Source organism: Stegostoma tigrinum, chromosome 2, assembly GCF_030684315.1.
Source record: "Stegostoma tigrinum isolate sSteTig4 chromosome 2, sSteTig4.hap1, whole genome shotgun sequence".
Taxonomy (NCBI): domain Eukaryota; kingdom Metazoa; phylum Chordata; class Chondrichthyes; order Orectolobiformes; family Stegostomatidae; genus Stegostoma; species Stegostoma tigrinum.
The window spans coordinates 39099063-39126003 of NC_081355.1; the positions used below are offsets into that span (position 1 = coordinate 39099063).

At 41.2% G+C, this 26941-nt stretch overlaps 1 protein-coding gene across 3 annotated transcripts in view; it reads right to left on the bottom strand.

Annotated features, from left to right (window-relative positions):
* Positions 1–1335: 1335 nt before the first annotated feature.
* Positions 1336–26941, bottom strand: part of sirt5 (sirtuin 5) — a 33350-nt gene continuing 7744 nt past the window's right edge. The window contains exons 3-9 of one of the 3 annotated variants that reach the window (XM_059653594.1): positions 26421–26554; positions 23620–23845; positions 16495–16582; positions 14968–15021; positions 12468–12591; positions 5973–6088; positions 1341–1704 (exon numbers count right to left, since the gene is read on the bottom strand). In XM_059653594.1, the coding sequence (XP_059509577.1) occupies positions 1629–1704; positions 5973–6088; positions 12468–12591; positions 14968–15021; positions 16495–16582; positions 23620–23845; positions 26421–26554 (818 nt within the window). In that variant the 3' untranslated portion in view covers positions 1341–1628. Of the gene's footprint in view, positions 1705–5972; positions 6089–12467; positions 12592–14967; positions 15022–16494; positions 16583–23619; positions 23846–26420; positions 26555–26941 lie in introns of all 3 variants that reach the window. The other 2 variants (XM_059653588.1, XM_059653599.1) reach the window with 2 other exon arrangements.

Genomic DNA, 26941 nt, shown 5'->3' on the forward strand with positions numbered 1-26941 from the left:
TCCCTACCTCCCCACCCACACCTTCTCCACCTATCTTCTTTACTCTCCATCTTCGGTCCGCCTCCCCCTCTCTCCCTATTTATTCCAGTTCCCTCCCCCCATCCCCCTCTCTGATGAAGGGTCTAGGCCCGAAACGTCAGCTTTTGTGCTCCTGAGATGCTGCTTGGCCTGCTGTGTTCATCCAGCCTCACATTTTATTATCTTGATATCTATGTTGATTTGCTTTCTCAAAGGATGAGGAATCTTCCTAAGTGTCAAAAGACAAATGCTATTTTCTGTCTTTATTCTGTGTGAACTGTGCTAAGATTACCTAATCCTGTGAGTAGTTTAAGGTCAAAATTAACTTTTCACAATCTACTGTTCTTTCTATTTGGGCTTTCTTGTATTTGGTGGAGGAAGTTCAAGCTAAATCTGCTCTCTTGATCTAAAACGAGCTGTGCTACTTTTTTATGTCTTTTTTATTTAACAATAATCTTTGTTTCAAAGATACTTTTAACATCCCTTCAATGTTGATGATTGCTCCACCTAATCTATGTAATATTGGCTGACTGTATGACTTCTGTCATACCTTGTTGAGGTGAGTCACCTATTACCCCTGGGAATGATGAAGTCACAGCTTACAAACATGGTATATCTTTGTGCTCCTCCTAAGATGCTTGCTAAGATATTGATCTCTTTATGTAAGTCAGCATTAAAGGTTGTATTTGACTTTTACACATTCTGTAGAAATGTTCTGCAGACAGAAGTTGCACTTGTGTGATAAAGCTAACATTGTTTGTCTTTTCTGTTGAAAACTGCACATCCAGAACAGAATCTTATTACATTAAAAGATTTGAAGACATTTTGCGTTGGTCTATCACATGATGCTTTAGTGTTTTGTTTTTATAAGATGAATCTTTAAGTATTTTTCAACAGTTCTAATTGTCCTAATTTAATAAATTACTGGACAATGAAGGCAAATAAAGCTCAATCATTAAGAAGTGTTTTTTTTAAAAAACATCAGGATTTTTAACTTCTGCCTTACTTCCCTATTTAGAAATTCTCTTTAATTTCTGTTAACATTGTAAAACTTCTAAATATTTCATAATATACTCAGGTTCAGTTGAAAAAAATTTAAAAATCATTAAAGCTACCTGCATTTCACTGTATACAAGTTACATTAAAAAACTTTTTATTTTACACATTTTAGTGAATTTAAATCTTTGCAAAGTACACCAACTGTAATACTATCTGCTTTTAGATAGAAATTGGAGAGAAGCTGACATGAAGATTCACACGGATAAACTGTCCACAACAAATAGGAATTAAATTGAGGTCATCTTCATCTTACATTTGTAAATTGTTTTATTCATAGACATTTCTGTACAATACAATGATTGAATGTTCTCAAAGTCCTATTCAGCTGATATGCATTTATAAGGAACTACCTTATAAATTCAATGAAAAACAAAACATTTAATCTTGTAATTAAATTCATGAGTCATTAAAAGTCCTTTGTCATTCAAGCAGTGATACTGATTTCCTATCGCTGAAAGCACCACAATTTTTTTTAAAGTGCTGAATTTGATAACTTAACATGACCTATTTATCACTGTTTGAAAAGACCTGTGAATATTCATTCAAGTTCCTTAAAAAATTACTTCATTTTCATGACGAGCAAGTGCTGGTGGTAGTGTTGTTCCACATGGGCCTGGAAAATAAAATCTGAAAAGACAAATATATTCCATCAATTAAACCAATTTATCTCTGAACAACAGGTGGAGGAAGTGACAGAAAAGCATGATTAGACTTGAAGGATGCAACAAATCAGGGGGCAGAGAAAAGAGTTTTGGAGGCTGGCAGTAGAGAAGCTGCTTGAGAACGGAAAGGAGACTGCTGAATCAGAGTTGGGAAAATGAAGTACAGAAAAGGGATATTAAGAGATTACAGCTCAGACTGGAGACAAATGAAAACAAGGTTGTCAGAAATTTGGCACCAGGAACCAATATTTTCTGCAAGAATAGCAACACACTCAGTAAGCGGCAATCAGACAGGAACAGTCGTCAAGGATGAGATCTGCAAGCATTTAGTAGATAAGTAGTAGGAGGAGGGCTGAGGGCAACTGGAGATCAAAAATGAGTTATGGAAAAGGAAAGGCTAATGAGTACTTCACACATTTTAATCAAGAATGCAAATGCGACCAAATTCATGGTGAGAGAGAAGGTAGATGAGATCATACGTAGGCCAGAGATTTATTTTGCAGTATTTACTAGAAAGGCATAAAAGTGCTTTCTAGTAAAGTGCTTAAAAGTTGACAAATTGCCAACACTAGATGGTATGCGTCCAAGTATGCTAAGGAAAGTAAAGATGGACATTAAACGTCAATAGAGAGAGATCACAGTATAAAAAGAAAAAACAAATGCCATCACCTTACCTTAGATTTATAAAAAAAAAGCCAGAAGTTTTATAAGTCTTCAAATCAAACACTTAGCTGATCAGACTCAAAAACCAAAAGATCATCATCTTCTGTAATTTCAGGCACTGATTTCTTCCTAAGTCACTGATACCTCTACAGCTATAACTCAAGATATGAAATCTCCCACATCAGTTATGAAACTGACCTGCTTGTTTGATAGTCATAATGGGAACTGCAGATGCTGGAGAATCCAAGATAATAAAATGTGAGGCTGGATGAACACAGCAGGCCCAGCAGCATCTGAGGAGCACAAAAGCTGACGTTTCGGGCCTAGACGAGAGGGGGATGGGGTGACGGTTCTGGAATAAATAGGGAGAGAGGGGGAGGTGGGCCGAAGATGGAGAGAAAAGAAGATAGGTGGAGAGGAGAGTATAGGTGGGGAGGCAGGGAGGGGATAGGTCAGTCCAGGGAAGACGGACAGGTCAGGGAGGTGGGATGAGGTTAGTAGGTAGGGGATGGAGGTGCGGCTTGGGGTGGGAGGAAGGGATGGGTGAGAGGAAGAACAGGTTAGGGAGGCAGAGACAGGTTGGACTGGTTTTGGGATGCAGTGGGTGGAGGGGAAGAGCTGGGCTGGTTGTGAGGTGCAGTGGGGGGAGGGGACGAACTGGGCTGGTTTTGGGATGCAGTGGGGGGGGGGGAGGGGAGATTTTGAAGCTGGTGAAGTCCACATTGATACCATTGGGCTGCAGGGTTCCCGAGCGGAATATGAGTTGCTGTTCCTGCAACCTTCGGGTGGCATCATTGCGGCACTGCAGGAGGCCCATGATGGACATGTCATCTAAAGAATGGGAGGGGGAGTGGAAATGGTTTGCGACTGGGAGGTGCAGTTGTGTATTGCGAACCAAGCGGAGGTGTTCTGCAAAGCGGTCCCCAAGCCTCTGGTTGGTTTCCCCAATGTAGAGGAAGCCACACTGGGTACAGTGGATGCAGTATACCACATAGGCAGATGTGCGGGTGAACCTCTGCTTAATATGGAAAGTCATCTTGGGACCTGGGATAGGGGCGAGGGAGGAGGTGTGGGGGCAAGTGTAGCATTTCCTGCGGTTGCAGGGGAAGGTGCCGGGCGTGGTGGGGTTGGAGGGCAGTGTGGAGCGAACAAGGGAGTCACGGAGAGAGTGGTCTCTCCGGAAAGCAGACAAGGGTGGGGATGGAAAAATGTCTTGGGTGCAAAATTCCATCCCCTATTCCCAATTCCTCCGCCTCCGCCACATCTGCTCCCACGATAAGGCATTCCACTCCCGCACATCCCAGATGTCCAAGTTCTTCAAGGACCGCAACTTTCCCCCCCACAGTGGTCGAGAACGCCCTTGACCGCGTCTCCCACATTTCCCGCAACACATCCCTCACACCCCGCCCCTGCCACAACCTCCCAAAGAGGATCCCCCTCGTTCTCACACACCACCCCACCAACCTCCGGATACAACGCATCATCCTCTGACACTTCCGCCATCTACAATCCGACCCCACCACCCAAGACATGTTTCCATCCCCACCCTTGTCTGCTTTCCGGAGAGACCACTCTCTCCGCGACTCCCTTGTTCGCTCCACACTGCCCTCCAATCCCACCCTGCAACCGCAGGAAATGCTACACTTGCCCCCACACCTCCTCCCTCACCCCTATCCCAGGCCCCAAGATGACTTTCCATATTAAGCAGAGGTTCATCTGCACATCTGCCAATGTGGTATACTGCATCCACTGTACCCGGTGTGGCTTCCTCTACATTGGGGAAACCAAGCAGAGGCTTGGGGACCGCTTTGCAGAACACCTCCGCTCGGTTCGCAATAAACAACTGCACCTCCCAGTCGCAAACCATTTCAACACCCCCTCCCATTCTTTAGATGACATGTCCATCATGGGCCTCCTGCAGTGCCACAATGATGCCACCCAAAGGTTTCAGGAACAGCAACTCATATTCCGCTCGGGAACCCTGCAGCCCAATGGTATCAATGTGGACTTCACCAGTTTCAAAATCTCCCCTTCCCCCACCGCATCCCAAAACCAGCCCAGTTCGTCCCCTCCACCCACTGCATCCCAAAACCAGTCCAACGTGTCTCTGCCTCCCTAACCTGTTCTTCCTCTCACCCATCCCTTCCTCCCACCCCAAGCCACACCTCCATCCCCTACCTACTAACCTCATCCCACCTCCTTGACCTGTCCGTCTTCCCTGGACTGACCTATCCCCTCCCTACCTATACTCTCCTCTCCACCCTGCCTCTCCCTCTCTCCCTATTTATTCCAGAACCCTGACCCCATCCCCCTCTCTGATGAAGGGTCTAGGCCCGAAACGTCAGCTTTTGTGCTCCTGAGATGCTGCTGGGCCTGCTGTGTTCATCCAGCCTCACATTTTATTATCTCTGCTTGTTTGATATTTCAGTGAAACCTGATCTCCAGAGCCCTTGTGCACTTTCTCAGTCTGACAGCCATAAAACTGTTTCAGAGATAGCAGGAACTGCAGATGCTGGAGAAGCTGAGGTAACAAGGTGTAGAGCTGGATGACCATAGCAGGCCAAGCAACAGAGGAGCAGGAAGGCTGACATTTTGGGCTTAGACCCGTCTTCAGAAATGGGGTAGGGGAACTGGGTTCTGAAATAAATAGGGAGAGAAGGGGAGACAGATAGAAGATGGATAGAGGAGAAGACAGGTGGAGAGATCCACTGAAGTTGTTTGTTAGCGACTTCATAAAAAGTCAATCTCCAAGCCTTATACAATTCCTCAGTTTTGACCTTGCCTCATGGTTGCACTTCCAAAACACACACTCTTTCCTCAACATGCAGAAAATAATCAGAAGGCTAATGGAATACTGGCCCTTATATCTATATGACTGGCGTACATGGAGGCAGAAGTCATGCTGCAGAAAATGCTGGAGTACACAAGCTGATCTGGCCATCACACCTTAGCAAGGATCTTGAAGGAGTATTGGCATTATATTGAGAGTACAAAGGTTTACAAGAATGATACGTGGACTTCAGGGTTGAGTTATGAGCGGAGATTATATAAATTAGGCCCAATGTCTCTAGAATTTAGAAGGATAAGATGTAATCTGATCCAAGTCTTCAGGATGGTAATAGGAAAAGTCAGTGGAGAAAAAGACAAACTGGTTTGAGATTCTAAAACTGGGGGACAACGTCTGATGATTAGGGCTAGACTGTTCAGGAGAGATGTTAGGAAGCATTTGCACACATGAAGGGTGATTGAGGTTTGTAACTCTCTTCCATAAACAGCAGTTATGCCAGATCAGTTGTTAATTTTAAATACGAAATCAATACATTTTTGTTAAGCAAAGGTATTAAGGGACATGGGCCAAAGGCAGGTACAGGGGCTTAGGATACAAATCAACCATGATCTCACTAAGTGGCAGAAGAAGCTCAAAGGGCTGAATGGCCCATTCCTGTTCCCATGTTCAACAGCAGCAGCAGAATCATGCCAGTGCCTGGAAAGGAATCATTTCCTTCATCCCAGTGCACTAAAAAATGTACACACTTGGCAAGGATATAGAACTGGATAAAATCGACATACCTGAATTTTGTGGTGGCATCTGTGACAACAGTATTAAACTCTGCTACTGGCACACCCCTTGCAGCTACTTGGGGAGCAAACAATGCTGCAGGATAAACAATCGATGAGGTCCCAACCTTGAAAAGCAAATGTAAAACATTTGCGTAAGCAAACTTCCCTGCATTGTATGAAACAGTGGCAAGACTAACTCGCTGTAGAAGATTTCATCAGACAGAGATGAGTAACTGACTGAACGTGATGCCTGACTCACGACTAAAGCCCTGCAGCTTGGAACAAGCTATCAACACTTTGGTATCTCATCTAAAACAGTGCCACTCCAGCTAAAAGCTACAAGACTCAAACTCAGACATTTACAGGACCAAATAGCCACCTTTTGTTCATCGTGTAGATGCAGTCAACAAAGACCTAACTACGTTAATACTATTTTCCAGATTTTTCAGGTGACAAACAGGAAGTCCACAGGATCTTTTGTTGTGCTGAAGTGGTCAATGGACAAAAGGTTTGAGAATAGCAAATAAAGTGCAAAATAGAAACAAAAATACCATCTATTCTGCCATGAGTACTAACATTGTTGAGTCCTCCCTATTGCCACTAGGTTTTTTTTTAAAATCATTTTCTATATTAGCCATCTTTGTAGCCAAAGTGAGATTGCTAATTCAGGAAACACTGTACCATCAATCTACATCATCTAGCACAAGTGATAACAAGGTACTGAGCTGGATGAACACAGCAGGACAAGCAGCATCAGATGAGCAGGAAAGCTGACATTTCGGGCCCAGACCATTCTTCTGAAGAAGGGTCTAGGGCTGAAACGTCAGCTTTCCTGCTCGGCCTGCTGTGTTCATCCAGCTCAACAGCTTGTTATCTCAGATTCTCCAGCATCTTCAGTTCCTACTATCTCTACATCATCTAGCAATTTGGTTGAAATTATTCCAACTACTTCATTTAGAAATTTTACAATCGTAATGAAAAAGTAAAGAATTTCAGTCAGGCTGGATTCAAACTCAGATCTTAACTGGTGGAAATAGAAACAGCAATTCCCCATTTAAACAGTTTCCAACTGATTTCTTATTGTGACATCTGCACTAAACCTTAGGTGTAGCCCTTTGTTAGAAGTCAGAAACAGAGTGGGTTTCTCACAGTTTCTGAAGTTGTCTTGTTGGAGTGGAAACGTTAACTTTTTCTCTCTCCAAAAATGCCACTAGACCAGCCGTGCTTCTCAAGCACTTCACATTTGATCACATGATACAGGGTGCTTTGTGCTACAGACAGTGCAATAAGAATTTAGGTATTGCACAGGAACTTGCACTTTGTTAAAGATAAAAATGTTTCATTAGAAAATGTAGCCCTACAACTTATAATTGCAAGTTTGTATGAATCTAGACATTCTGATATTGGATGCATGATGTCACACAATGGCAATTGAAAGAAGGTAAGAAGGCAGACTAAGTTCAGCCAATATGCACTAAAAGGCACAGAAAGCATGAGGAGCCAAATGACCTATACCTAATTCTTACATTATCGTATGCTAAGGCAACCTGAGACTGTGATACTTCTCCATTGTCTTTACATGATAATTTATCTCAGGCTGGCCAGGATAATCAGCAATGTGGCACTTCTTTCTGCTTTAGAAAAATATTTTGGATGAGATTCTTTAACAATGAATGTCAGCCCAAGTTGGAGGGATAATCTGTAGCTCCAGAAAATCAGCTAAATTTGTGGCAGATTTGTAAAGAGTGAGGAGAGAAAACCTGTCGACTCACAGCCACAGGAATTTTCAAATATTGATATTAATCCTTGGCTTACTGATTAAACACTGGACTCCAGCTGTTTCTGTCCAAACATAAAAAGGAAGACGTATGATACTATAACTGGTCACTTCGAAATTAATAATGCAAGTGGTTAATGGTTTGAGTTTTTTAACCAATTTATTTGGCCGTCTATTTTAAACCTGGATTTCAAATGGAGGAGTGTAACTTCTTGTTTGTGGTCAAGTTTCTTTCAACTCCTTCTAAAGGCACTTACTACTCGTAGATTTTGCGTCACTTGTGGTCAGTAATCAAATTAACCTCCACTGCAAATCGTTTGATGGCTAAATGCTTCACAACTGAGCCCAATACCATTTAGTAACTAGAATCCCCATTCAGAAGTACTGAGGAAAATAGTGGCACCGTTATGCTGCTCAAATGAGCTGTCAATCATGCTGTTTAAATCTATTTTAGGGTCAGAGGGCACAGCACTTAGACAGCTGCATGGAATTGTCATGGCCAAGTCAAGTTTGTTTCAGCTTGGTGAGCTTTTTGAAGAGGTCATTCTAGTGGGGTCCAAGAAAGTTACAAACTTTCAGAAGGCATTCAATAACACACTATATAGGACCATTAAGATAACTGGAATTGAAGGCAACTTATTGCCATGGACATAGAACTGTTTACAAGATAGCTAACTGGAAGAAAAATGCACATCTATTCTCAATGGCAGAATGCGAAGCATGATGCTTCCTGAGAGTTCTGTACTGGGTCCTCAAATTTACTTAAACTAATTGAAGGAACAGATAGTTGCATTTGCAAGTGATGACCACAAAGATAGCTCAAACAATAAGTAATACACAGAGGAGAGCAGCAAGTTAAAATTGTATATTTCAATACTCCAATCTTGTGCGTTCCTACATTCATAGCTTGGACAAGTTAAGTGAAGGGCAAAACTGAGAATTCAATATTGGGATTGTGGTCCACTTTCAGCCAAGATAGAAGTACACTGTTAAGTGCTTAGGAGCTCCATCTTCAACATCCTAATCCCCTCCAGACTAATTTCAAAACATCGGAACACAAGTCTCAGCTCTGCCCTCTGCATCTGGACCTTCAGCCTCCTGACCCACAGACCACAATCAGTGAAAAGAGACAAATGCATCTCCTCTGCAATAACCCTTAACACAGGGGACCCCCAAGGGTGCGTTGTCAGCCCACTACTGTACTCCCTGTACACCCACAACTGTGTAGCCAAATTCCGAAAAAATGACATCTATGTTTGCTGTTGATACCACCGTGGCAGGACATGTCAAACAACGGTGAGTCAGAATACAGAGAGGAGATAGAGGGCTTGGTGTCACAATGCAATAATAACAATCACTCTCACAACATCAACAAAAGAAAAGAATTTTTGTCAAGGCCGTTGACTTCAAGAAGAGAGGAGGGCATGCCCTCATCTACATCAACGGAGCTGAGGTGGAGAATTTCAACAGCGTCAAATTGCTAGGAGTTACACCAACTGACAATCTGTCCTGGACTTCCCATGTAGATGCGATGGTCATGGCAGCACAATAACGCCTTTTCTTCCTCAGGCAACTTAGGAAATTCAACATGTCCATAAGGACCCTCATCAACCTTTAAAGATGCACCACAGAAAGCACACTATCTGGGAGAAAAACGCCCTGGGACACCAAGTGCTCTGCTTAGGACCGTAAGAAACTCAGAAGGTTGTGTGCATAGTCTAGGTCATCACAGAAACCAACCTCCCACCCATGGACTTCACTTACTTTCTCATTGTCACAGAAAGATTTCCAACATCAAAGATCCTTCCCACGCAGTGATGCTCTCCTACAACCTCTTCCAATAGGCAGAAGATACAAAAGCTTGAACACATGCATCAACAGGTCCAAGAACAGCTTCTTCCCTGCTGTCATTAGCCTGATGAGTGGACTCTCTAACTTCAAATAATGCTGAACTTGCTAACGCTGATATTACTTTGCACAACTCCGGTGCAGTGAAACCTGTATGTCTTGCTCTGTCTAATCACTATTTGATCTCTATGTCCTTGTTTGCTATGATCTGCCTGTACTGCTAAAAAAAACAAACATTTTTACTGTACTTAGGTACATGGGACTATAATAAATCAAATCAAATGAACTGGGAACCATAGGTAAGCAGAGAGATTTAGGGGTCCACAGAAATTACAAAGAGAAGCAGGCAGGTACAAGAAAAATGAAACTAACATTCAATTAGGCCTATCAAGAGGGTTGTAAAGAAAAATTGGAATTTATCCAACCATTGTGAAAAGCTCTGATTAGACCATGTTTAGAATACGGTGGTCAGTTCCAGGCATTGTACCTCAGCAAAGACAATATTCTTGATGAAGTTGATGAACAGATTCCTCAAAATAATACTGCAATTAAGACAGGGTTAAATGGAGGATTGGTTGAATAGAGTAAGCTCACATTTTCTTGAACATTAAAGTCTAAAGGGCGATCTAATTGAGGTTATGATTGAAAGAAAAAGTTGGTTAAGCACACAAACCGCTACCTTTCATGAGATTTTCCATAACGAGACAGCATTAAAACTAAAGCTAGGCTATTCAGGAGTGGATGATGTCAAGCAATTCTTCACATAAGATACGGACTGGGTATCTGTAACTTTTCATCAAAAAGTCGCTCAGGATGGGTCAATTATATTTATACACATATATAGGATTTTGTTATTTAAGGACATCAAGGGATATGGAACAAGTGCAAGTAAATTGAGTGTAAATAGTAACCAAATCAAGATCTAACCAAATGGCTGATGCGCCTTTCAATTTATTTGTTCCCAAGTCCAAGAAATGATTTAAATTCAGTTTACATCTCATCTCTCTCAAACTTCAATCTGAGTTCTCACAACAGTTACTTTATAATTTTCACTTTATGAAAGAACACAACAAGACAGTTAATTTCCTCTGCCTTTTGGTTGACTGAAAATATCAAGTTCTATCCATTCTGTATTGCCTAACTAAGCCAGCAGTAAGTGCACAAAATAAACATCTTGGAAATGAAATTCAGAATCATTGTTGTTGAATGGAAGACAAGGGCATTGAAATATCAGTGATATATTGTAGCATGATCAGTTTGATTCATTGACTCCTAGAATCTCTACAGTGAGGAAGCAGGCCATTTGCCCTATTGAGTCCACAATGACTGTCTGAAAAACATCCCACCTAGACCCACGCCCCTATCCTATTCTTTGTAACCCTCCATCACCCATTCTAACCCACTTAGCCTGCAAATCCCTAGACAGTATGGGCAATTTAACATGGCTAATCCACCCAACCTGCGCATATCTGAAGGGGGGGGGGGGGGGGGAGGAAACGGGGGCACCCAGAGGAAACCCATGCAGACACAGAGATAGTGCAAACTCCACCCAGATAGTCCCTTGAAGGTGGAATTGAACCTGGGTCCCCGGCACTGTGAGGCACCAGTGCTAACCACTGAGCCACTGTGCCGTTAAAGAATTTTCCACTTTGTTTATCTCACTCAGAACCTACGATACAAACGAGGTTTCTGCTATTGCATGGGAAAGATATTTTATAAAATTCTTTTCCTGCTCAATAGTTGGCCAGTCAGATAAATAAAACTTTATTTAAAGCTATTTCATCAGGTAACATAATTGCATCATTTCATGTTATGTTTGTTTGACATTGATTTTTGTTTTTAAAATAAGCATTGCAAGAATCGACACAATCATTCCTTTCTAGGATAGCCAGTTACATGTTATGCTATTGAAAAATATAATTAACACTGATCATGTATTGTAGCAGCCCTTGATTGACGTTGGCAATAACATGACTGAAAAGGAATTTCCAAATGCATATCACAGCCTGACTTGTGGTCTCTATATAGAGATACTGGATAAGGAAGAAACATTAGGGAATTCAATTGGATTTCTGTAAACAGGCAGTTTTAAACACATGAGCATTTTAATAAGGGACATTTTTGAAAGGCGCAGTTAAGTCACAATCCCTTTAAGTAAAAAGTAGAAGGAAAAGCCCGATCCTACAGTATTCTGAACTTTTAAGTAACTGTAAATTAGAAATGCAAACAATAAGCTAGTGTAAAAGGGTTAGTTGAATTCCTTAAGCAAATGCTTGTAGGCAGTAAAAAGTGGATCACTGCATCATTGGTTAAGATAAAGCAACAGATGATGTAAACATGATCTTTAAGAGATGACTAGCACAGGACAGGGTCAAGGGAAAGTTGTAAAGAGAGATCAGGACTTGACAGTCAAACAATTAAAGCTTAGAACATAGAACAATACAGCGCAGAACAGGCCCTTCGGCCCTTGATGTTGCACCAACCTGTGAACTAACCTTATGTGCAGATGTAGATAATTTGAACAAATTCTTACATCCAAAGATCAAGAAAAGAGTGTCACTGACCTCTCCTCTGATCTGAGCCATTATTAAGAGGGCAACTAGGCCCCACACAAAAACCAGGTTCAGAGTTGAGCATTCTCTGACCTCTCCTACACACATGGTACAAGAACTCTGGATAAAGGTTGCTTACACTGCTGAACACAAGACTCCTCTTTGATATTTCTCCCTACAACACAATGCTACCAGTTTAGTGAGCAAAACATAAGCCAATTGCTCTTGCACTTGTTAATAAGTGTTAATACAAGTAAACATTGATTTAACATTCTCGTTGAGTGGGTCACATTAAGAAAACAGTACCTTAAGAAACTCTATACTTACTATAAGACAAAGGTCACAGATCTCAAGCTCCTTGTTCACTTCCATCAGGATATCAGAATCTAAGGTCTCTCCAAACCACACCACATGTGGACGAAGTAGACCATTACAACCAAATTCTTCACACCTTAAAAAAAATAGAAAATTAAACTCTTCAAACGAACAATCCTTTGATATTACATAATGCTGAAGTCTTCTGATCTGGACCAATACAGAGCAGACAAAAAAATTCCTATTTACTTTACAGGAGCCTTCATAGCAGTAGTCTAGCAAGCCATAGCAATGTCTGTGGGTGGAATTAGGGGAGGGTTCGAGAGTGTCAGAGAGTACATATGGAACGTCAGAGTGTGAAACTGGGTAGCTCAGTGGGAATGGGGTCAGCTTTATGGCTAATCAGGAGTTACAGCAGGTTTCAAATTTCCCTCACATATTCTGACGAACTGCTAAGGCATTTGGAACCTTACAAAATCTCTGAAGCTAACACAGAGTTTGGGACATTTACAGGATGTTCTAGTCTAGTAAAAGCATCTGAACTTCTGTAAGGTCCCAACATACATCTTCCAGGGTATGCTGGTCTCCAACTATACAAGCCTGGAAGTTCCGGGCCATTGTGCTTTGGTGCTCCATTTGTAGAGAAGAGCTGTTCCATATTCTCAATAGATTGTTTGCATCAATTTCGATAGCTTCTGTTACCGCCACAAGATAAAAGACAGAAACCCAGAAAGGGGGCAGCAGAATAAGGACAGAACTCATGGCCAATCCTTTAGTAACATGCTACTGCAACAGGACAGAAGTCCAGTCCCTTAGAAATAACTACATAAAACTACTTTCTCTTTCTACAATAATACTATGTTGCACTGATCCATCTGTAACTTGAAGCTGTGGTAAATAAATAAGAGAAATAAATTACCACAGTAACATTTGAATCAAGGAAAAGCATTACATCTGCGTTTAATGCTTCATGTGCACATTTGCATATTCTTTTCTTATTTAATCTACTGAGAAAGGTTAATGATCTTCAACAGTACTCCTATGTCCAAGATGATATTTCATAGCACTTTGCAGGTAATAGTAAAGGTACAAAGTCAAGGAAGAGAATAACTAAGACTGTCAGGAAGGCAAGAATGCTATAAACAGTGAGTCTTGGTTAAATATTTAAAAATGGGGAGACGGCGAAGAAAATTCCTGAGGAAGGAGCTAAACTTGAAGGATGGGTTACTGACATGGTGTGGAAAGGCCAAGCAAGCTGTGGTTTATGGACTAAAACATGCAGAGAAATAAAATTGAATGCCATATCACAACTTTTTAATGACTTTTAAAAACTTGAGTCAAATCAACAGAATTAACAATTTACTGTTTCTCACAAATAACTCTCCCTTGTCTTAATCTTTACCCTTCCTCGATCATGTGCCTTTTGTCAGCCAATTAGTCAAGCAATGGATAGCCAGGCCTCTATCAATGCCATTCCTGAGGTATGCAAAAGCAACACAAAGGTGCTTTGCCTTCCTTGCAGAATAAACATATTATAATCTCGCTGCACAGTAAATTTAATTTATGGCAGTGCTCCAGCAAGCCATTGAAAACATCAGATCAAGTTTAAGAAATAATTTCAGTGTAATTCATACTGAAAAAATCTGAAGCTTAACATGGTGCCATATAAATTCAAGTTGTTCTATGCCAATTCTAAATATAATTTGGAAGAACAGGAAAACATAGTTTGAGGTGGTTGGAATTTTCTTGTCAACTAGTCTGATGAGTTCTTCCCTCGAGGAAGAATATTTGCAATAACTTTATAGCTTGTTCACTTTTTTTTATATAAAAGCAGTTAACACACAGGTACTATAAGTGATTAGGAAGGTAAATGAAATATTGCCATCTATTGCAGAGGAAACAAAAGCACATAAGTACATATGTACTGCTACAACTATACAGGGCCTTAATGGGACCACATCTGGAGTACTGTGTACAGTTTTTTGCCTCTTAAACAATACAATTGCATTAGAACAGTTCAGAAAAGATTCACGTGACTAATTCCTGGGATACAGAGATTAGCTTATGAGGAAATGTTGAGCCCATTGGAATTCAGAAGAAGTGATTCTGAGGGTATTGACAAGATGGATGTGGAGGCCATTTCTAGCATCTAGAGCTAGGAACACAATTTAAAAATTAGCGATCTCCATTTAAGACTGAGGAAATAATTCTTCTCAGTGGATTGTTAAGTCTGTGGAATGCTCTTCCATTATAAAGAGCGGAGCCCAAGTCTCTGAATGTATTTAAGCTGAGTTGGACAGATTTTTGACAGGGGAGTCGAGAGATTTGTGGGGGCAGATAAAAGTATGGAGTTAAGGCCACAAGCAGATCAACAATAATTTTTGTCAAGTGATAAAGTCTGCTTGAGGGGCCAAATGATCCATTCCTGCCCCTAATTCTTCTGTTGTATGCAGTTACATTTTGTATAGCAATGTGACCTATGATCAACATGTCAAGGTCCAAACATTTTTACCTGGGAAGATCTTCAACTGGAATTTTGGCATCATCTGTATCAGGATCTGGTGCACTAAAAATAAAAATGAGACAAATGTACACATGCATATACTATCATAACATTTTCAGTATCCTTCAAAATACTGTTCCACACAGAATTTTAATGCACATCTGTTGAATTTACATTTCTCATATTTGCTACCAGTAAGCAGGTATGACTCAGATTTCCAAAGAAATTATTTGATCTTCATTTCAACTCCAAGGTTAATTATTCAGGACAGTGTTAGCATTTTGCAACAAAATTAACTGGACACGATATGCTTAAGGCTTGGAAAAGGATTCCCAGTTCTTGATAATAAAATGTGAGGCTGGATGAACACAGCAGGTCAAGCAGCATCTCAGGAGCACAAAAGCTGACGTTTCGGGCCCAGACCCTTCATCAGAGAGGGGGATGGGGAGAGGGAACTGGAATAAATAGGGAGAGAGGGGGAGGCGGACCGAAGATGGAGAGTAAAGAAGATAGGTGGAGAGAGTGTAGGTGGGGAGGTAGGGAGGGGATAGGTCAGTCCAGGGAAGACGGACAGGTCAAGGAGGTGGGATGAGGTTAGTAGGTAGCTGGGGGTGCGGCTTGGGGTGGGAGGAAGGGATGGGTGAGAGGAAGAACCGGTTAGGGAGGCAGAGGCAGGTTGGACTGGTTTTGGGATGCAGTGGGTGGGGGGGGAAGAGCTGGGCTGGTTGTGTGGTGCAGTGGGGGGAGGGGACGAACTGGGCTGGTTCAGGGATGCAGTAGGGGAAGCGGAGATTTTGAAACTGGTGAAGTCCACATTGATACCATATGGCTGCAGCGTTCACAGGCGGAATATGAGTTGCTGTTCCTGCAACCTTCGGGTGGCATCATTGTGGCACTGCAGGAGGCCCATGATGGACATGTCATCTAGAGAATGGGAGGGGGAGTGGAAATGGTTTGCGACTGGGAGGTGCAGTTGTTTGTTGCGAACTGAGCGGAGGTGTTCTGCAAAGCGGTCCCCAAGCCTCCGCTTGGTTTCCCCAATGTAGAGGAAGCCGCACCGGGTACAGTGGATGCAGTATACCACATTGGCAGATGTGCAGGTGAACCTCTGCTTAATGTGGAATGTCATCTTGGGGCCTGGGATGGGGGTGAGGGAGGAGGTGTGGGGACAGGTGTAGCATTTCCTGCGGTTGCAGGGGAAGGTGCCGGGTGTGATGGGGTTGGAGGGCAGTGTGGAGCGAACAAGGGAGTCACGGAGAGAGTGGTCTCTCCGGAAAGCTGACAGGGGAGGGGATGGAAAAATGTCTTGGGTGGTGGGGTCGGATTGTAAATGGCGGAATCAGCTTCCCAGTTCTTGAGCTTGTTTTAATCTTAAATCCTCTCGGTTATGACAGCAAAATATGGTATTCCAACCCTGAAGGAAGGCCATGTACACACAACAGTCAGGATGCAGTTTGGGTTTCTAAGCTGCATTGTGCACAGCAGCTTCACAGAAGTATCATAAACATCTTAAAGTTAGTTCAATTAAGTCATTACCCTTTTCCGGCTAAAGCTGGACATATCGGGCTCCTGTAATTCTCTGCTACATGTTTACAGTTTGTGCAGCGTGTTTTGAATAAACTGCCTAAAGGAATAAAATTAAATCTTTAAAACATCAAACAACATGTTAAAGCATCAACTTACAAATCTAGAATGAAATTTAAGATAACTTGAAGCAGAGTTTAAAATCTGTTAATGTCAGTGTTTTTTCTCTCCAACGAAACAGAGTCACAGCCATTCTAAAGATCAAAGGACAGATATAGTAACTTATGTCAGTACAACTACTAACAAGTGGGTTGACACCCTTTTGCAGGATATGGTCATTGCTCAATATCAATAGAAGCTTGTTGGAAGTACTCTGTATCCTTCCCAGAATAACACTAAGTATTTTCTCATTTTGGAACTTTCTGGATGATAAAATGATGCATTATACAAACATGAATTACATTTACCATTTTCAATCTGTAATTGATTTTTGCTTAGCTTGTTTCAAACCAGTTTCTAAAAATACTGTAAGTAGGAATTAAAAGCACATCACCTTTGCTGAGCCTATGCCCTCTCACTTTGTTACAGCAGAGTCAACTGACGAGTCCATGATTTGCATGGGTCTAGTCAAAAACTTTCTAGACAACTGGTGATTCCAAGCAAGAGATTTGTAGACCGGAGGGGTAACTGTAATTAGTTAAGAGACTGATTAACAGACAGATCTCTGAGAGAAAGGTCGAAATTCCAATGTTGAACTTTTATATAGCAGACCCTAAAGTTATTATTTAGTTAAAATGAGGGTGTTCCATTAATGGGTCGGTTTGAGAGAGTGTAGTGTATATGCTCAGGATGAAAGTAGAGCAAATTTGATAAACTGCTAATAATTTATCTACACATGATAAGTAGTTAGAGCATCACTTCCTATGCACAATCGTTAAACCCTGTTGGAAAGTTCATGGTCATGCTTTTCCGTCAGTATTTTTCATCATAAGACCAAATTAACAATTCCACGTTACTGTATCAACTACCACACATAGAGGAATATTCTATCACCCGAAGTCTCTATGGGTCACATTTCAGAAATCTTTCCATACTGCTCTATTGCTGTTGTACCCCTATATTTTTAAAAATAATTAATGACTGTAGGCTACTCCTCTGATGCTGCTTGGCCTGCTGTGTTCATCCAGTTCTCCACCTTGTTATCTCAGCTTCTCCAGCATCTGCAGTTCCTACAATCTCTGAAACAGTATTGATATTAGCATGGTTTGAGGATTGGTTAACACAGAAAATGGAGTCAGGATTAATGGGTCTTTTTCAGGGTAGAAAGACTCATGGAGTACCACAAGTATCACTTCAAGGCTTTCAAGTCACACTACTATTTAAACGGAAACAGTCCAAAAAAGTGCAGCACGGAGGGATCCAAGCGTTCATGAGCATGAAACACAAGAAGTTGGTGTAAAGTGCAGCAAGAAATTAAGGCAGCAAACTGAATTCTGTCCTTTATTGCAGGTGGTCTGGAGTTTAGAAACAAGGAAGTCTTGTTACAACTGTACAGGGTGTTGGTGAGGCTGTGTTTGGAGTTTGTGTGTGTTTTGGTCTCCCATCATTAAGAAAAGAATATACTTGCATTAGAAGCCATTAAAAGGAGATTCCTAGGCTTATTCCTAGGGTGAAACTAGCTTAAGCTTTTATTTGTTAGAGTTGAGAAGAACAGGTAGTGATCTTATTGAAAAAAAAAGATTCTGCAAGGGCTTGATGGGGTAGGTGTTAAGATATTTCCACTAGTACGGGACTTAACTAAGGAACACAGCAACAGAAAAGGGGACCCCTGTTAAAATTTGAGGTGCAAAGGAATTTCTTCTCCCAGATGGTAGTAAGTGTCTAGAATTTTCTACCCAAGTGTTGTGAATGCTAAATTACAGAAAATATTTGAAGAGGTAGTGAATAGATTTTTCAAATGTCAGGCAGTTATGGCTATGCTGACCTGGCACAAAACCATGTTGAGGCCTGGAGCAGGTTCACAATAATCTTGTCAAATGGTGGGCCAAATGGACTAATCCTGTTTTTCAAGAATTTAAGAATTCTTAAACTCCTATTTCTTAAGAACTTAAATTAAACACCACACAACTGTTTCAATGTTGAAATACATCTTCAGGTTAGAAAGGTATTTTACATAAATAATATTACATAAATAATATTACATACATTCTACATAAATAGCAGGAGACTCTATCCTACACGGACAATGGTCCAGATCTTGGAGACTCATAAGATTGAGATTAGTTAGACTACTGGCCCGCAACAACAGTCAAATATTTTGATCTCACTTGTACCGAAAATCAGAAGTTATGCCCTCTGGTTCTGCTTGGCCAGTATCTAAAGGGTCAGGGACCTGTCATTTGGGAATTTGAACTGATTATCCAGAATTTACATTTATTTTAGTATCGGCAGTAGCAGCTGCAAAGCATGCTAAACAGCACATCCCTTCAAGCCCAAACCAACAAGAATGTTCAAACATTTTAACTCCTGGCTTCCCTCCCTAGCCCAGTAACCCTAACTCAATCCCAACCTTTGTATCCAGGCAATTGTTTATTCAATTAAACCTTGCCATCTAAACAAAACACCAATGATTACTTGAATGGGGTAAATGGTTAAGTCAAATCAAGAAAAGAACAACACAAAATGACGATAATCCAACTAAACAATTTTTATTTGCTGCTAAATAATTTTCATGCTGAATGCATTGCTGCATAATGGAATTATTCAAATTAATAGTTTAACATGTTGAATTGTTAAAGCAGTTCTGCCTTTTTTAAAAAATGGTATGTCTCATCACATTTCTGTGCTGTACAACACTGATGCTATTTGGTTATAACTGTTCATCATCTTATTTTAGGTGACCTTAGAAATCATGCCATTAGTTCTGTCAGTCGGCCAAAAATGTTAACATTTAATTTTCTTCAATTATTACGCTTCAAAATTTGTCTGGGACCAGTGACATTTTATAGTTAAAGCTGTTTCATTTCAGTTTAATTTTAAAACTTGAGTTACAGTTACATATATTTTCACGATTTAATAACAGAATAAATATATTGTCTGAATATATGGATGATTAAATTTAATTATATAGATTCAATTTGAAAGTTACTTTGCATAAGTTTATAACCATTTCAGAAGTGTTAAATATATTTCATGGCTTCCAGAACTGAAGTCTTAATTATTTTAAAATATTAAAGCTCATTTTAAAAATTACTTGTCGATGAGCTCAACACAAAGCAGAAGGTGCTACGCTTCAGTGTGGCTTCCAGTACTCCATGCTGGAAGGCCATGTTTCTTGTCCCAATGGTAGACTCTGTTGCAGGAAGAACATAGAACATTACAGCGCAGTACAGGCCCTTCGGCCCTCTATGTTGCGCCGACCTATGAAACCAATCTGAAGCCCATCGAACCTGTACTGTTCCATTATCATCCATATGTTTATCCAACGACCATTTAAATGCCCTTAAAGTTGGTGAGTCTACTACTGTTGCAGGTAGGGCATCCCACTCCCTTACTACTCTGAGTAAAGAACCTTCATCTGATATCTGTCTTATATCTATCACCCCTTCAATTTAAATCTATGTCCCCTCATGCTAGCCATCACCATCCAAGGAAAAAAGCTCTCACTGTCCACCCTATCTAACTCTCCGATCATCTTGTATGTCTCTCTTAAGTCACCTCTTAACCTTCAGCTCTCTAATGAAAACAGCCTCAGGACCCTCAGCCTTTCCTCATAAGACCTCCCCTCCAGACCAGGCAACATCCTGGTAAATCTCCTCTGCACCCTTTCCAATGTTTCCACATCCTTCCTGGAATGCGGCAACCCGAACTATACGCAATATTCCAAGTGCGGCTGCACCAGAGTTTGTTCACCTGCAACATGACCTCATGGCTCTGAAACTCAACCTGTCTACCAATAAAACCTAATACACTGTACGACTTCTTAACAACCTATCAACCTGGGTGGCAATTTTCAGGGATCTAAGCACATGGACACCGAGATCTCTGCTCATCCACACTACCAAGAATCTTACCATGAGCCCAGTACTCTGTATTCCTGTTACTCCTTCCAAAGTGAATCACCTCACACTTTTCCGAATTAAACTCCATTTGCCACCTCTCAGCCCAGCTCTGCAGCTTATCTATGTCCCTTTGTAACCTGCAACATCCTTCCGCACTATCCACAACTCCACTGACTTTAGTCATCTGCAAATTTACTAACCCATCCTTCTAGGCCCTCATCCGGGTCATTTATAAAAATGAAAAACAGCAGTGGCCCTAAAACAGATCCCTGTGGTACACCACTAGTAACCGAACTCCAGGATGAACATTTCCCATCAACCACCACCCTCTGTCTTACAGCTAGCCGCTTTCTGATCCAAACTGCTAAATCTCCCTCACTCCCATGCCTCCGTATTTCCTGTAATAGCTTACTGTGGGGAACATTATCAAACGCTTTACTGCAATCCATATACGCCACATAAACCACTTTACCCTCATCCACCTGTTTGGCCACCTTCTCAAAGAACTCTAAGGTTTGAGGCACGACCTACCCTTCACAAAACTGTGTTGATTATCCCTAATCAAATTATTCCTTTTTAGACGATTATAAATCCTATCTCTTATAATCCTCTCCAACACTTTACTCACAACCAAAATAAGGCTCACAGGTTTAGTTACCAGGGTTGTCTCTACTCCTGTTCTTGAACAAGGGGACAACATTTGCTATCCTCCAGTTGTCTGGCACTATTCCTGTAGACAATGACGACAAAGATCAAAGCCAATGGCTCTGCAATCTCCTCCCTAGCTTCCCAGAGAATCCTAGGATGAATCCCATCCAGCCCAAGGGACTTATCTATTTTATTCTATTACAAGGGACTAACAATGCCACATCTCCCCCTCTTTTACCACCTTCCCTGATCTTACTGAAACATCTAAACCTTGGAACCTGCAACAACCACTCCCATCCCTGCTCTATCCATGTCTCCGAAATGGCCACAACATCAAAGTCCCAGGAAACCCATGCTGCAAGTTCACCCACCTTATTCTAGATGCTCCTGGCGTTGAAGCAGGTACACTTTAAAGCACCTTCCTGCCTGCTGGTACACTCCTGCGACCATGAAACTTTATTCATGACCTCACTACTCTCAACCTCCTGTACACTGGAGCTACAATTCAGATTCCCACCTCCCTGCTGAATTAGTTTAAACCCACCCGAAGAGCACTAGCAAATTACTCCCCAAGGATGTTGGTACCCCTCTGGTTCAGGTGTAGACCATCTCATTTATGGAGATCCCACCTCCCCAAGAATGAGCCCCAATTATCCACGTATCTAAATCCCTCCCTCCTGCACCATCCCTGTAGCCATGTGTTCAACAGCTCTCTCTCCCTATTCCTCGCCTCGCTAGCATGTGGCACGGAAAACAAGCCAGAGATAACAACTATGTTTGTTCTAGCTCTAAGCTTCCAACCTAGCTCCTTGAATTTCTGAATTACATCCCCATCCCTTTTCCTACATATGTCAATGGTGCTTAGGTGGACCAAGATTTGGGTCTGCTCTCCCTCCCCCTTAAGGATCCCAAAAACATGATCAGTGACATCACAGACCCTGGCACCTGGGATGAAACACACCAACCCCGAGTCTCTTGTTCCCACAGAATCTCCTATCTGTCCTCCTAACTATGGAGTCCTCAGTGACTAATGCTCTCCTCCTCTCCCCCCTTTCCTTCTGAGCAACAGGGACAGCATCAGTGCCAGAGACCTGTACCCCATGGCTTACCCCTGTTCCTCCCTAGCAGTATCCAAAACAGTATACTTGTTAATGAGGGGAATGGCCACAGGGGATCCCTGCACTGTCTGCCTGTTCCCTTTCTGTCCCCTGACTGTAACCCATATACCTTTTTACTGTACCTGAGGTATGACTACCTCCCTGTAACTCCCTTCAATTACCCCCTCAGCCTCCTGAATGTTCCGAAGTTCATCCAGCTCCAGCTCCAGTTGCCTAGCACAGGTTCCGAGGAGCTGGAGTTGGGTGCACTTCCCGCAGATGAAGTCAGCAGGGACACTCATGGTTACCCTTACCTCCCACATTCTACAGGAGGAGCATGCAACTGGCCTAACATCCATTCCGACTGTTCTAAATTCCCAAACAGACTATTGAAAGAAAATAAAAACTAGTAATCTTACCAAATAGGCGCTCAGAACCCTTCGTTTGTTAGAGGAGGAGAATGGGTAGGAGACACTACCTAAGTAGTGTTTCGGGTAAAGCAACCACCCAAATATATTACCTCACTTACTCAGCCATCCCGTGTCCACTCCTGCTCAGTGTGGAGAAAAAAAAACAACCTTACCTTCCTGTCGGCACTCTGGCTCGCGCTGCTGCTGCTGAAAAACAAGGCGGCCGCTGCTGCACGAGGTAAGTTTTTATACTGGTAGAAAAAGAAACTTACCTCATGCAGCAGAGAAGAGATGGCTTTCGCTTGCAACCTACAAACCAGCTAAGATAGGCAGTCAGCAATCTAAGTCACAATTTTGCTGCTGATAGAAAGACACAAGTAATTGTGTTTTAATGATTGCTCACTACAATTTATTAAAACAGAGAAGAAAAAGGTGGCATAAATCAGACAGTAAGACAATTTACAATTAGAGAATGATGGAGAAAAAAAAGAGGCTAGATTAAAATGCACAAACAAGTTAAACAGAAAATAGTAAAACAAACAAAGAGGATTTAAAGGAAGGACAAAGTGTGGCAAACACAAGTGCAATGGAGTAAAAGAGGAAAAAATTACTGGTAGCTCTGTGATTTTCATTTATATAAATAAACTGAAAACAACTCCAATGATATCCAATCTGTATAATAGTCAAACTGGCGATTGTGGCTAGTAGATCTCATTGAAACACAAATTAAGAAAACTTCTATTGTACATTATCTATTAGGAAGCCTAAACTAAATTTACATTTATTGTGGACACTAATTGAATTGATTTGTCACCTTCTTATTAGTAAAGCAATTTATCTTTCCCAACAGATACTGTAAGTACTAAGATGAACTGCAATAGCCACAAATCAAGACTATCAGAATACAACACAATCACATACCATGAATTTCATATATAGCTTTAGATCCTGCTCTTTTATGAAGTTCATCAATGTTCTGAGTGATGACCACAACCTTTCTGCCTTGCTTGCTCAGTCTAGCCTCACATTCCGCAATAGCAACGTGCGCAGCATTTGGGCTTTTACCCAACATCAGTTCACGGCGGTAGTGATAGAATTCCCACACTCTAGAAGGATTTCTTGCAAAAGCTTCTGGGGTAGCCAAGTCCTGTTAATAGACAAGTACAGATGCAAAACACTTCTCTAAAAATAAGTACCGAGCTATCTAAGTTGGTACCCACATGTAGCTCTGAAAGGCCAGGTTCTAGTTGGTTTGTTCTGAATGTAATGGTTGGACCTGAAGATTAGCAGTGTGACACTTAGCACTGCTACTTCAATGACAAATAAATTCTAAACCAGAAATTATTAGTTGCAGCAACTTCATACAAATGAGAATCAACAGGGAGATGGAATTTACAGTACAGAAGCAGTCTGTTTGATTCAACTCGTCCAAGTTAGTTTTAAACATCCCAGGTGGCTCTAAAGTTGCAAGATATGCAGCAAGATGGTCCCTGAAGACAAAGCTGGACACATCAACTCTCTCATTCAAAAGTAATTTACAAGTTATTTTCAAACACGCTTTAATAGCATGCAAATAAATAAATGCTAATTTTACAGCTGTATAAATTGCTTAACAGTAATGCAGTTCTGGTCACCACACTACTAAAAGAATGTGGATGCTTTGGAGAGGGTTCAGAATAGGCTCGCCAGGATGTTGTCTGGTATAGGGTATTTTAGCTATGAAGAAAGGTTGGATAGACTGAATTTGTTTTCACTGGAAAGCAGGAGGTTGAGGGGCGACCTAATAGAAGTTTATAAGATTATATATGGCATGGTTAGAATAGAAAGTTTGAGGCTTTTTGCCAGGGTGGAGGGGTTAATTACTACGGGACACAGGTTCAAGGTGTGAGGGGTGGTGGGGAAGTTTAAAAGAAATGTGCAAGACATGTTCTTCACACAAAGGGTGATGAGTGACTAGAATGCATTGCCAGAGGTGGTGGTGGAAGCAGACACAATAGCAGCATTCAAGAAACACCTTCACGAATACATGAATAGGAAAAGAAGAGGGGGATACGGACCCTCTAAGTGAAGACAGACAGTTTCAGCATGGAAGGGCAAAATGTGGTGGCACAGGCTTGGAGGGGTGAAGGGCCTGTTCCTGTGCTGTACTGTTCTTTGTTCTTATTAAAGATTGCTACTTCGATTGATTTCACTTAGTTGGAATCCTACATCGACTAGGAATCCGTTCCATCTTTTCCAAAAGATGAAAATTTTGAACTTTATAATACTTAACTACAGCAGCAAAGCTACCATATGAATGCTTTAGACAGCAGACCTTTCGTGATCAACAGGGATTAGTGCTGGAGCACAAAGCTTTTCCATTTTTATTTCCTCAGAAATAAAAGACGTACAAAAACTTCTCTATAATACTGTATACTTCAAGACTAGTCTAGCTGTGCCTGAACGTAAAGTAGTTACAAATTGGCCTTTCTGGGCAAGGCTCACAATTTACACAAAAATTTGGCACATGCTTGTTGCAGGCAAACTAGGTATTGAGCCAGGATTCCCTAAATCAATTGTACTATATGTCACAGTATCGGTCTAATTCTGATTTGGAAACTAAATCCAAGAGGTGCAACCAATGTCTCAAATCATGAAATTCAATTTGCAAAGCAGTGTTATCAAATTTAACCTCTCTGTTTCACTAAGGTCTTTTAGGGAAGAAAAACTTTCCATCCTTACCCAGCCTGGCTGCAGGCCCAAAGCAATATGGCTGACTCTTAGCTACTGTCTGGGCAACAAATGCTTGCTGAGCCAGAGCCCACATCTTTACGAATAATTTTTTCCTAAATGTTGTAAAGTTCTTGATTTTTAGAGTAAACCCTCCAGGGAAAAGAGTCGTGCAGTGATTTCAATTGACTAGATGACCCGTGTACAGTTCAAAGGAGAGCTGACAGAATTGAATTTGATTCCCATTCCAGCTGAAGTAGATTTGGGCCTGGACTCGTTGCCCTGTTCTGTAGTAAAGTCATGGCATAAGCTGAAGTTCAATGACCTGTCCATTATTTGGAAATGCTACTGTGAGAATGGGATCTAAGGGAAAAATTCTGAAGTCAAAACAAATGTTGGAAATTAAAATAAATATTAATATTTGCAGCAAGTATACAAGAAGGGTATTGTATTACTTGGATAAATTAACAACAGGACTTCATCTTCATTTATTTTTACTCTTAGATTCTTGTTGTGTATTTTGAACAATTTATCAAATAAAGTTAATTTCAACTTAAGTATGTTGTAAGACAGCCAAGTCGTCAACTGGTGTTGAATCAAAGGTTAACAGGTTATGGTTACAGTCGGTTCCATTTTTTGGATGTACCATCAACAATTGCACAGCATCACTCATATAGCACAGAAAAGGGGGAGAAACAAATATATTTTACTTAGCCCACCACCTGACACTAAATAATGGCAGATAAAAGATACTGAATTATTACAAAAAACCTCAGTTTTAAAGGTTTCAAAGGTAACAGCCACAGTAAAACCACAATCCTCAGCCTTCCTTCACATCATGGCATTAATAGTCTCTTACTGCAAGTGCAAGATGCAATTCAGTCGTTGCTGAAGCTTTTGAATTCTATAAAGAATAAATGAATCACCTACAATCATCAGAGATCACATTTTAACATGAAATTACTAAAATGCATCATATTCCTGTACCAGTTTTGTGGATCAGTGTTACATACCTGGGCTTGCCATTTCCTCCAAAAGCCCCCTTTTCCACGGAATGTGGGAACTCCGCTCTCTGCACTAGCTCCAGCGCCTGTTAAAATGGTTATGTGCTTGGCGTTTGCAAAGACTTCCCGAAATTCAGTCAAATCTTTTTTAAAAGAAAAAGACATTCACAATCAAGAAATGCACATTAGACAAAGATTCAAATGATATAATAATCCAGAAAGTCTGCCCCTTAGATCCTGTTTAATCTTTCCCCTCTTATCTTAAACCTATGGCCTCCCCACCCTGGGGGAAAAGACCTTGTCTACTTACCCTATCCATGCCGTATGATTTTATAATACTCTATAACACTCCAGGGAAAAGAGCCCTTTTTTTTTGGGGGGGGGGGGTCCTTCCTTTAGGGAAAAATACAGAGTCAATGAAAATTATGAAGGATTTGAAAGGAAAGACAAAAAGATATTTGCACTTGAGATATGTGAAAGTGGAAGTGTCCAAAAATTAAGGATTTTAAACAGGATAATAATGCAACAAA